Below are 12,391 nucleotides of genomic sequence, written 5' to 3'. Positions count from 1 at the left end.
ACACCATGTCCCAATAATGAAGGTGTTGCTAAACTATACGCGTTGTTACAATGGAATTTGTCATTAACAGCTTGTTATAGATTTAGGAAACAGCAAAAATGTAAAAGGCAGAAATATCAAGCTTTGGCCAACAAATATTGCAATTACAAAATTATATTATAAATATTAAATTATAAATTAAAATCATACATTGGTAACTTTTTTTTGATGGGATCCCTTTTGAACATTCTGTTGACTTTAAGTAACTTTGTAACTAGGTGTCAACTGTCATTAAGAGCATTAGTGGTCTGTCTGTACTTCCGCTGATTTTTGAGAAATACCCTTTTTTAAGATTTTGAGATTTTAAATTGAAACTGTCTCCGTTTTCTCACTGGTTTCTACTGTGCTGCTCCAATGGTAATTACCGGAAAATATTGGGTTTATAAGTGTTAATTTCCTGAAATGTATAATACAGATACTAAACGCCATGAATTTAAACAACAATTTGTTACGAGTCAGTATCAATATTCATCAGCCAATTGTCAAATACATTTCTAATAAAGCATAATCAATTTTATAACATGAGATGAATCAGATTTCTGCAGGTGGATGAGGTGTCTTTATCATGAGAAACCTTCCTAAACCTAAATATTACTTATTTAGAGGAACATCCAGATTTTGAAAGCTAAGAAGAATTCTGTTTAAATACTCTCAGTTCACTCCTCCTGTCCCTGGGTACTAGGCCCTGTTTAATTTGGCCTCTCTCTGTCGCTTTCCTATCTAGTCTAGACAGACAGACACACACACTGTTCCCCTTACCCAGAATCTGCACTCCTGGGATGCCTTTTCTGTATAGCAGTTATTATGTAAAAATAATCCTTATCTGTTACAGGAGGTTGGAGAGCTGCATGTGACAATCCTAAGAAATGATCACAGCTGTCCAATGTAATAACATGTATATTAATGTAATAATTACACAGAAATATTGCTACAAAGTTCAACCTTACAAGAGAAATATCACGTTTTTTTTTACTCTTATTTGTAACTCTCTGAAACCTGTTACAATAAAATAAAACAAACCTATTATAATTATAAACCATATTTATTATATAATGTACATAAAACAGATCTGAAGACAAATCAGCATGTGTTTTTAAATTAAACAAAATCAACTGCTTTCTGTTCATCTGCAGAGTGTAACTCTTTTATTCAAGTCACTCTTGCCTTTAAGTTAGCAGAAGGTGGCATCTCACCAGAACCAGCTTTTCCCATGATGCATCCCTTACTTTAAGGATGTTTCTTAAATAAAGAGCAAATGTTGAGAAGACAGGTCAGTATGAATTGCTCAATTGAATGTTTCATAGTCAGCATTATGGGGCCAGCACAAGCTTGTGAACTAGACTGAACTATATCGGGCTGATTCACTATAGTCGGTCAGGACAGAGACATGGAGTACCATGACCTCCTCCTCGATCGCTCTCATAGTCTCAGTGTTGACATTAGAGGCTCCACGGCTGCAAGAAATGAGCCTTCAAACTCCTGGTCTGAGAAGCGGGTGACAGACAGACGGGCCCGGCGTCGAATCTCAAACCGAGCTGCAGGAGTCATAGAAAGGATTCGTTCTATGGCGTCTGCATAGGTGTCTTCATCATCTGCCAGGAAGCCGGTTGGACCGCCATCATAGGGAACTACAATGTCCAACTTCGGACCACCGGATTTGTGAGCCAGAATGATTGTTCCTGCAGCCATACACTCCACTACACCTGCGGAGATATGGGAGAAGGTGAGTGTTCTCAGTGTAACAGTCCTTTAAATGCATTACTGTAGAGAAACAATGCTTCTCGCTTTTAACATTAGTTAATGCATTATTTCACATTAACTAACAATGAAACATATATTAATCGTGTTAGTGTTAGGTAATAAAAATATTCATGTAACTAAAATTGACAGATAAAACTTTTTACCTTAAAAATATCTTAGTGAATTTTGAGATTAACATTAACTAAGATTACAAAATGCAGTAAAACTAGCGTTCATTGTTGGTTCATGTTACATAATAATGCTAACAAATGAAACCTTGAAAAGTGTTACTAAAATAATTTCATAATAAATTTAATTTATATCTGGTTGAAAATTAAAATATATGTACATTTAATACACTTACATTTTACTTACACTTGTACAAAAATGTATTCAATAATTATTTTGTTACTTGTTCCATAAAGTACATCTGTCTAGTGTTTTGAGATAGAACTTGCTGAGAGCATGATATTTGTTATCTTACCAATACCGAAATGTTCATTCCACATTGTGTGCAACCCAATCGTGGCATCTGTTAAATCTTTCTTCAGTTCCTCAAACGGGATATTGAGTTTAAACTCCACCCTGTCTGCTATGCCCAGCTCCTGACACAATCCCCTCAGCATCAGTACCCTGTCTTCGTCTTCCTGGTTACGACATCCACCAATCAACACCAGCTTCACGAGCTCTCGTCCGACAGGCTCCACCCCCTTCCTGTCCAGAAGTTTTCTAAAAGCCCTGATCTGCAGCTGATGGTCTTTTTCAGGCCGGAACTGACCCACCGAGACCACACAGTGACACTTCCCTTCTTTCTCTCCATCCTCTTCTCCAATAGGGATGTCCAAGAAGGCCTGAACGACGCATGGTGGGTAGACCACATTCGTGCGGTTAGGAGCGCGCCACAGTGCCAGAATGTGACCCAATGTCCAGGTGGAATTTACCATGACCACTTCACTACAGGAGCCGGCTAGACCGTACAGCAGTGCGAAGACACAGTAGTAAATCACTTTGATGGCACTCAGTACAGGGTTACTGGAGATGTAGTCTGCATTATTGAACCTAGAATCCACAAATGTAATTACAAATGTATAAAAGCCAGTAATATACACTATCATTCACAACTTTGTTTTTGGGAAAAAAGTGTCTTCTACCCACCAAAGCTGCATTAATTTGATCAAAAATACAGTAGAAAAGTAATATTGTGACATATTATATACCAAACAATTTACATGACTGTTCAAGTCGTTCATAATTTACTGGATAAAGGATAATGATTTTTATTTTTTTGTACCACAATTTCAATCTGATAACATATTTTAGAGCTTTAGCTTAATTCTAAATAAATAAATAAATATATATATATATATATATATATATATAAAATTATTATAAAAATTGGCATGGAATTTTTTACGATTTTATTTGCATAACTTTTCCAGGTCTAGAATAACACTGAAAATTAGGCTTCCTTTTAAAACTTTTTTTAAATAATGACATTTTATATTAAGGCCTTGTTGTAAGTTCAGAGGGTCAGTTTTGAACTAGGATAAAGTCATAATGAGGTTCTTTAAACCCCTACATCAGCCAAAAACTAAGGTTTTGAATCTTTAAAATTGTGGAATCACTTAAATTCAGTAACATTAATGACTTACCTTGGGTTTCTTTCTCGAACCACAGACAGCATATCAGTGCTGATGGTTGGGTAGTGCACATAGCTTCCCACATGACATCCACCCAGATAACGGAACACAGGTAAGGTGAAGGCATAGCCCATTGAGTCAATGTAGATGTCTGGAACAAACTCAGTCAATGCCTCCCACCCCAGGAAGATGGAGCCCACGCTCTGCCCCAGAAGGGTGAAGTGTGGGTAGAGTTTTGCCTCCACCAGGAGACGATGTTTCAAGAAGACAAACTTAACAGCTCGGGGGAGTCTGATGTTGAAGCGCCGCCATGCTCCATCTAAAATCTCTTCTGCGGTCACGCCCTGATCACCTGTGTAGACCACGAAGGAAACATCTGGGTACCTATGTAAATATACGGGAATAAAAAAGGTATGAATCCTGAAATCACGAGTAGTCTTTCATTGTGTAATAATCTACTGCTAAAGTCCAGCCATGTTGATCCATGCATTTCAAGACAGCTTCACTCAAATGCCAAAACTTTATACATTTATATGAGCGATTATATTTTAAAGACAATATTCAAAAATGTCATGCTCGATAACAGTTCACATCCAAAGTAAACATTAATAAATAACATAACATAAATAAATCCATCCGTCCATCCTTGGGGCACACACTAAGAAATGGGGGAGGGGGGGACAAAAAAACAATCACAGTGATCTAGAAATAATTTCATAAATTAATGATATATAAATAATTTAATTGTAATACTTGAATGACTTGTATCGCTACACTAATACCATTTCAATGTCATCCAGGAAAACAGACATTCTAGGGCAGGTTTCATCGTGATTCATTGTGATGACAAATGACAGAAAGTTTAAACATTAAGGAGGATCCTTGAAGGGATAGTTCACCCAAAAAGGAAAATTCTGTCAGTATTTACTCACCCTCATGTTGTTCTAACCCTGTAAGACTTTCGTTCATCTTCGGAACACAAATTAAGATTTTTTATATGAAATCTGAGAGCTGTCTCACTCCTTCATAGGCTTCTAGGCAATTTCATTCTGCCAGTTTGTGCAAAAAAACAAACTAAAATAACGACTTTATTCAACTATTCATTTTCTTCTGTGTCGACCTCTGAAGTGAGTTCACGAGAGCACCACGGCGCATGTGCGAGAACTGAGTAGATGACACAGATGGGTCTCAATGTAGTGTTTAAAATGGTTCTAAAGTGTGCATTTCCTGGAAGTCCGAATCGTGAGAAACCAACGAGAAAACGTAAAAGTGCCTTTGTGGCGCTCTCATGAATTCACTATAGAGGCCCACACAGAAGAAAATGAATAGTTGAATAAAGTCGTTATTTTTGTTTATTTTGAGCACAAAAAGTATTCTCATCGCTTGATAAACTTACGGTTGAGCCATTGTAGTCACTTGGACTATTTTAACAATGTTTTTACAAACTTTTCTGGGCCGGCAGATGCAATTGCCTAGAAGCCTATGGAGGAGTGATCCAGCTCTCAGATTTCATCAAAAATATCTTAATTTGTGTTCTAAAGATGAACGAAGGTCTTAGGGGGTTGGAACAACATGAGGGTGAGTAAATACTGACAGAATTTTTGGGTGAACTAACCCTTTAAGCTCTGTTCAGAATTTTTACATCTTTTTTTTTTTGGAACCAAATACACTGTGTTGCAAGTTTCCACATAATTTATAAGACATCATTAAATAATGTTTTAGATTTCCCTTGAAATGCGATATTAAGTTACATATAAGTGCATAAACATGTCTTTTTCTTTTTTTTAAAGTGGTGATATAGTTTTCCATGGACAACCAACTAATGGACCAGTTTAAAAGATTCATATTATGTTGAGAAAACTGTAGTCATACATAATCATCAATCGACTTTACAAGAAATCTTCTGAATAATTACCATCCTCAGCTTTTGATCTGGTAGAAGTTTTTATCATCATAAATATGGAATCCTTAAATATGTAATTCTGTATGACATTTTCAATGACTAAAATCAATCAACCATAAAATAAAGTATGTAACTAAAAATTGTTTCAATATAGTTAAAAATGATTGAATTTATAGCTTTAGTGCTTTTTTGTATGCTTTCACTCCTTATTTGTCTCTGACCCATAAATGTCTGGTCAAATAAATGTCCCACTTTAAAAGAGCTGATATAACTGACCTATTTTGAAGAGCACGTAAAGCACACCACAGCACCCTCTCTCCTCCTCCTCCCGCATTGCAGTATGGGTGGAAGAAGGCCACGGCAGGCCGGCCATCCTGAGCTCTCCTGGTCTTCCTCTTCATCTGCAGCCAGGTTCTCACTCCCATGATGAAGAGGAAGAGGATGGCTGTCAGGACAAGACTCAGATAGAAGCATGGTAACAGCAGTGTCCACAGTAACCTGTGAAAGGCAAAAGTCACATACTTTCCCACATCTTTCCCAGTAATATCAGGTGGCATGCAAAAGGTTTCCTAATAAAAATAAAAACTAATTCTAAGAGCAATGTTATAGATTTCCTATACATCCTCTAGCATCATTTGTACTGATTAATAAGCTACCTGTTATGGGCTGAACAATTTGGGATTATTATTATTATTATTATTATCATATAAATGTGGGTGATCACACTTGGGTTTAAAGTGACGTTATGCCATGAAATGTATCAACATCTTCAGAAATGCGGTGGATGTCTGAAGTATTGAAATTATACGAAACTAAAGATTAGCATCCACCACTGTGTTTAAAAGTTTCAAAAATACATGTAAATGTATCCATCCACTCATTCTAAACAGAAAATAATCCGACAAAGAAGATTTTGATATACATTCGTACTGTAACAGCAGCGCGCAGGATATCACCTATTTGACACTAGCTTGCACAATCCATAAAAAATAATAAATACTTCAAAATTATTACCTGATTAAATCGCACAGACAGAGAGACGGGTGATCGTGCGCTGACATCTTTACCAAAATGACAACACATCATGCGTTAGAACCCGGAAATGCTTACCACTGGTCGGCTGTTGTTTTTCGCTTTTTCTAGTGTTTAATGGCGGTTGTCAAACTGCTTTTCCGCCACCTACTGCACTGGAGCCTACATGGGTCATGCATTTCGTTTCAGCCTCCTGTTGTCAAAATCTGCCACCTAGTGTTATGGTTGACCTCTACCCTAGCTATAAGTTTTGTTCATCGCAGGCAAGAAATGTTAAAATTTACTATTAAGATTGAATGACACCATTTGTTTTCATATCATATTTAATAAAAAAAAGAAAAGAAAAAGAAATGCTGTTCTTATAAACATTTTACAAACATTTGAAATAGGCTGCACCACGCCAATTCAAAGTACATTTTAACCAGCAAACAAACAGTTCTAGATCAATAATGACCTCTTACCTTGTCTACATTATTGCACAAACTATTTGGAGACAGAACAAAAAAAGAATGAGGCCCCTTATACCACTGGCTTGCTTGATATGTTTTAACATCTTTCTTGAGAAATCTATTTGCAAATCGGAACAGTAAGTCAATTATTTTTTTCTTAATGCATTATACAGTTATATTATTATTAATTGAGTTGTTGGCTGTAGCAACACCCAAGACCAAAAACCTCCGTAATATGTCAACATTTAGTTAGATAATAAGAGGTTTTCATAGTGTTGTATAATTGTTTATTGTAATCCATGTGAAATATCCCTGTAAACAATAAAGCTTCCTACTGGAGAAAAAAAAGCATCTCACCAAGATAGCCTATGTCCCAATGCTATTTTTGACAGTGGGTTTGTTTTTTACTCAACATTTAAAAATATTTAATTGAATGCGTTCATCTATTAAATGTGGACTATTAAACGAACATTGTTCTGATGGATTACTGTTAAAATACAAGTAGGCTATGAATAACTTTCGCTATGATGTTATGGCAGCCAAATGTTTTAAATAAACAGAAAACGGTACATCCTTTGCTGAAGTGGTTATTGTGAATAATTATGTATCCATATTGTTGTTTAAAGTACTTGCATGATTCGATTTTTTTTCTTAACGATATTGCCCCTTCATCTGCATATCCTACATAACAATTAAAATGACTGCTGCTGTTTCCCTATTCATGCACAGTGACCAGGTTTTGTCCATCACTGTATCCACACAGGAACATGTGGACACAGTGCGGAACATGACGAGTCACAATGAGGTGAGAGGTTATTTATTGCCATCTGTTGACTGGCATTCTGTCAGAGGACGATTGCTAACACTTTATACAATAAGGTTTGTATTAGTTAACATGAACTAAGAATAAACAATACTTCTACAGCATTTATCAATCTTAGTTAATATTAATTTCAACATTTAGGCTACTAATATGTTTCTAAAATCAAAAGTTGTGTTTCTTAACATTAGTTAATGCACTGTGAGGTAACATGAACAAACAATGAACAACTGTTTTTATAAACTAACATTAACAAAGATGAATAAATACAGTAACAAATGTATTGCTTATTGTTAGTTCATGTTAGTTAATACATTATATCATAATGTTAACTAATTAACCTTATTGTAAAGTTACTTACTTACTTACTGCTCATTATGCCTCTGGCATGTAGGGCAGCTTATTGTAAAGTGTTACCTGAATATCAAATTTGAGATGCACTATCTATACAGTTGTTACACAAGAAGTTAAGTAATAATCATTTTACAAAATTTGGCGGTTAATTGATTTGATTTATTGAACTGACCCTGAGTGTGCTCCTGTGAGTTTCAGCTGACATGTAAACTTATGTTCTCTGTGCTTGTTCAGACAGTATTGTGGCAACCTGCTTCACCCAGTTACATTAAAACAAATACTGAGGTTCACCTTTACATTCAGTCAACAAGTGTGGAGTTTGTCACTGAACTTCTACACAAACATGGCATTACTTATAGGTATGCAAAGCTGTTCAGTTTGTTGGATTGTGGACTGTATATATGTAATGAACCTTAAAGGGAACTTTTAATTGATTTATTATGATTATTTAAATGAGTGTTGCATTTATACTTAGGACAGGCTATTTATGTTCAGAATGTATATCTGATGTCTTGTCTGCATGTTAAAAAGCAAATGATTGATTTTTAAGACTCAAATCTGGTTTTTGATATGTGTGCAGAGTTCTTTTGGAAAACACACCAGCACTGGTTGAGATGCAGACCAGAAACGATACATCAGATCCCCGGAGTGGAGGCGTGTTCTACGAGAGATATCATTCCTTAGAAGATGTAAACTGACAAAAAGTTGAAAATTGACCTCAACCTTTTAACTGAAAATGACAATTTGACCAATTTTTTTCCCTCTCTCAGATCTATTACTGGATAAATAAGACCAACCAAGATCATTCAGACATGGTGGAAGTTATTCTTATTGGGTCATCTTCTGAGAAGCGGCCACTCTATGTTATAAAGGTATACTCATTGTATTAAGGATTGATTTACTAGAGATATTAGTGTTCTTTGAATATGTTTTTCAGACAAATTACAGACACATCCACAATTTAAATTATGACTATAGTCTGGTTGTCTGTCTTCATGCTGCAGCTGTCGGGCAGGAGAGATGAGGTGAAAAGGGCCATGTGGTTGGACTGTGGGATTCATGCACGGGAGTGGATTGCTCCAGCCTTTTGCATGTGGTTTGTCAAATATGTTAGTATAACATGTTAAATCTCCTTTCAGCATTATAGCTAAAGCCTTAACCTAAGCTCATGCTTTTCTTCACCCTCAGAGTCACTGTGATTTTGCTAAGTAAGACATGTTCCTGGATCAACATCTTCCGTTAATCCTGGAACAACAATCCTGTCCAAAAACAGTTCTAACCCTATCCTTACCCCTAAATCTAAACCTAGCCTATAACGTATCCCTAAAATCTGAGGGAAATGATAGGTGAATAACACTGATGTAGAAGCACCTAACCCTTGTTGTAAGCCTAAACTTGACATTAACTGTAAACCTATCCCTCAGATATGATTGGTTGATTGGAATGTTGTATGTATCAGCAAGGATGTTGATCCAGGAGCATGTTTTACTTGGTGAAATCACATTCACCCCCTATGCCCGCCCCTAAACCGAACTTATCCCTAAAATCTGAGGGAAATGATAGGTAAATAACACAGATGTAAAAGCACCTAACCCTGGTTGTAAGCCTAAACTTGACATAAACTGTGAGCTTGTCCCTCAAATCTGGTTGATTGGAATGTTGTTCCAGGATCAGCAAAGATCTTGATCCAGGAACATACTTGGTGAAATCAGGTTTACCCTTCTTCACCAACCTCTTTAAGCCATTTAATCATTTAATCTATTTAACCAATTTCTACTTTCCTTTGCGCGTGATTTGCATAAAACTATATTAAACCCTTAAATGACATCTTGAGGAGTCCCACATCAGTTTGAACTTTGTGTGTTTAAACTGTTTAAACTGTATATATTTTTTTGCCAGTCTTGAAGGCAGATTTCACGATCTTGGTTAATGCACTAATCAAGGCCAGATTAGGTCACTTAAAGGTAACATTAGCATAGTTTTGAAAATGTGCTTTGGGTCGTTGTCCAGTTAGAAATCAGAAAACTCCAGAAAAAACTTGGTCTCTGTCTGTAGATATTGCTGGTGCCTTGAGTTTGTGCAATTTCAGCAACAGAACCCATGCAGCAACTCTCTAGTTGCCCCTCTTGTCCTGCCGCTTCATTCGGTGGATATGTTTTTCTCATTTTTATACTGGATTACCTTGCTTGACTATGTGGTTCTGTGCCTTTATTTGACCTTGACATACAGCAGATTGAAATACATCTTTAAAAGCTTTCATGACCAATAATTGTTCAATAAATTGGAGCAAATTAGAGCAATTATGGGAAATCTAATGAAAAGTTTTTTTTTCTCTGTTTCATTTTGTTTTGCCATGCAGGCACTAGAATTTTACAACCAGAACACTGAAATCACAGAGATGTTGAACAAAATGGACATTTACGTCTTGCCAGTCATGAACCCAGATGGATACAAGTACACATGGACAACAGTAAGTAATATGTTAAAATTATTATTATTTCCAGTGCATTTAATATACTGTCAAAATTATTATAATACATAGTTTTAGTGTATTATTAATTTCCCTGCAATGGAAAAAATTAAAATTTATCACTGACATTTTCTCGATCCAAATTCAGCCGTACTTATTCTAAAGAATCCTTATTACATTAATCTTATCTTGACCAACTATACCATTTCTCATTTACCAACAAGGATCGTATGTGGAGGAAAAACCGCTCTGTTAACAAAGACAGCGAGTGTGCTGGAGCCGATTTGAACAGAAATTTTGATGCAAACTGGTGCAGTGAGTTCAAATACTAAACCTTCGTTAAAAACCACTGTTATAATTTTACTTTTTTTCTCAAAAAAGATATTTCTGTTTTGAATTGATATTACTCCTGGATTAATTCTTCAACTCTGTTCTTAAGCGAAGGGTGCCTCCAGTAACCCATGTGATCCTACATATTGCGGTCAGTTCCCAGAGTCTGAACCAGAGACTCATGCCGTGGCCCAATTCCTGCGCTCACATAAGGACACAGTCAAGCTGTACCTCTCCATTCACTCCTACTCTCAGATGCTTCTGTTTCCTTACTCCTGTTCCTATGATGAGGTTCCAAACCACAATGAGTTGGTGTGTGAGGAAGTTACATTGTGTTTGTGGTGGGCCATTCTAGTAAATAATACAAATAAAAATAATGTTTTTTTTTTAAAAAACTTCTATAATTTCTTTCTGACAGTTTGAACTTGTTAAGGAAGCTTCAACAAAAATACGCAGATACTACAGGAATATCTATAAATATGGTCCGGGTGCAAAAACCATTTGTAAGCTTTGTTCATAGAATACAAATGTTTTATTGATAACTGTATTTGAACTTATGCCTGTTTCTTTGTTATGTTAATACTTTTGTTTTTCTTTCACAAGATTTAGCCCCAGGAGGCTCTGATGACTGGGCGTATAATCTTGGGATAAAATATTCCTTCACCTTTGAGCTTCAGGATCGTGGTCGATATGGGTTTCTTCTTCCTCCCAGCTTTATCCCTCAGGCCTGTAATGAGGCTCTACTGGCATCAAAGATCATAGCCTTACATGTGATCAAGAAAACTCAATAAAGGGCTTCCATCAACAACCTGAGCACACAGTACAGATTCAGATTCTTAACTTTTACTCTTAACTAAACAAAATGTGTACTTATAATGTGCTAAAGTCAACTGAACTTTTTTGAGAGTGCGGTTATTGTTTTGTGTGTATGCAAGTGTATACCAAGTAGCCTATCATAATTTACTACAGCTGTTTTTACCACAATAAAACATTGTTCACTCGGTATTGGTCTCTAATTTGCTTCTTGATACTATTATTTTCTGAATAATGGTCAAGAAAGTCAAGAAAAAAAACAAGTGAAAGTATGCCCAAAGTCTTTAGCATACTGGGTTAGTCTGATTTTTATGCAAAAAAAAAAAAACAAATTCTGTGTGATTGGTCACGATTCACGTGGGCCACATTATTATGGAAACATCACATTGATGTTTACACATTACACAATACAGATTGTTTCAAAGCAGCTTTACGATAAACAGAAAAATAATGATCATTGATGCAAACAATTAAATTCAGCTGCAAAGCAGCTCTAAAAAGACAACAGTGTCATTTTTTTCCGCTGATGTCGGTTGATTCAGTTCAATTATGTGTCAATGTTGCAAAGAAATTATATGAAGTCGATTTCAGCTATAAAAACAGTGGTGTGTCATTGTTCAGCTCGATTGAGTACAACATTTTTTTTCTCATCCAATAGTGCAAGTGCAATTAAATCGATAATATTACTGAATATTAAGTGTCACCAACTAAGCAAGCCAGAGGCGACAGTGGCAAGGAACCCAAACACCATCAGGTGACAGCATGGAGAGAAAAAACTTGGGAGAAAGCAGGCTCAGTCCA

The 12,391-nt window shown here is 36.1% G+C and overlaps 2 protein-coding genes across 2 annotated transcripts; one reads left to right on the top strand and one right to left on the bottom strand.

Moving 5' to 3' along the window:
• Positions 1-1,062: 1,062 nt before the first annotated feature.
• alg11 (ALG11 alpha-1,2-mannosyltransferase) lies at positions 1,063-6,448 on the bottom strand. Its single transcript, XM_077246873.1, has 5 exons — positions 6,337-6,448; positions 5,599-5,820; positions 3,432-3,803; positions 2,264-2,838; positions 1,063-1,742 (listed from the first exon to the last, which is right to left on the bottom strand). The coding sequence occupies exons 1-5, from the start codon at positions 6,381-6,383 to the stop codon at positions 1,459-1,461; spliced, it is 1,500 nt and encodes a 499-aa protein (XP_077102988.1). The 5' UTR covers positions 6,384-6,448; the 3' UTR covers positions 1,063-1,458.
• A 356-nt stretch (positions 6,449-6,804) lies between these two features.
• Positions 6,805-11,780, top strand: cpb2 (carboxypeptidase B2 (plasma)). The gene is made up of 11 exons (XM_077246872.1): positions 6,805-6,940; positions 7,533-7,608; positions 8,212-8,336; positions 8,558-8,666; positions 8,748-8,849; positions 8,982-9,086; positions 10,337-10,447; positions 10,672-10,762; positions 10,887-11,089; positions 11,196-11,280; positions 11,381-11,780. The coding sequence occupies exons 1-11, from the start codon at positions 6,864-6,866 to the stop codon at positions 11,566-11,568; spliced, it is 1,272 nt and encodes a 423-aa protein (XP_077102987.1). The 5' UTR covers positions 6,805-6,863; the 3' UTR covers positions 11,569-11,780.
• Positions 11,781-12,391: the final 611 nt, after the last annotated feature.

The sequence above is a fragment of the Siphateles boraxobius genome, unplaced genomic scaffold (assembly GCF_051911475.1).
Source record: "Siphateles boraxobius isolate OS27281-9 unplaced genomic scaffold, OSU_SipBor_1 29, whole genome shotgun sequence".
NCBI lineage: Eukaryota > Metazoa > Chordata > Actinopteri > Cypriniformes > Leuciscidae > Siphateles > Siphateles boraxobius.
Note: the sequence above shows the minus strand (reverse complement) of the source record. Positions and strands in the feature narration are given on the sequence as shown.

What these genes read in the sequence shown, in the direction of transcription:
- alg11 (XM_077246873.1), bottom strand. Translation starts at nt 6,383, where the DNA reads ATGTCAGCGCACGATCACCCGTCTCTCTGTCTGTGCGATTTAATCAG. An exon ending in TGTCTGTGCGATTTAATCAG is followed by an intron (nt 5,821 to 6,336) that starts GTAATAATTTTG and finishes TGCCTTTCACAG; the next exon opens with GTTACTGTGGACACTGCTGT. An exon ending in GAATGAACATTTCGGTATTG is followed by an intron (nt 1,743 to 2,263) that starts GTAAGATAACAA and finishes ATATCTCCGCAG; the next exon opens with GTGTAGTGGAGTGTATGGCT.
- cpb2 (XM_077246872.1), top strand. Translation starts at nt 6,864, where the DNA reads ATGAGGCCCCTTATACCACTGGCTTGCTTGATATGTTTTAACATCTTT. An exon ending in ACAAGTACACATGGACAACA is followed by an intron (nt 10,448 to 10,671) that starts GTAAGTAATATG and finishes TTTACCAACAAG; the next exon opens with GATCGTATGTGGAGGAAAAA. An exon ending in TTTTGATGCAAACTGGTGCA is followed by an intron (nt 10,763 to 10,886) that starts GTGAGTTCAAAT and finishes TCTGTTCTTAAG; the next exon opens with CGAAGGGTGCCTCCAGTAAC.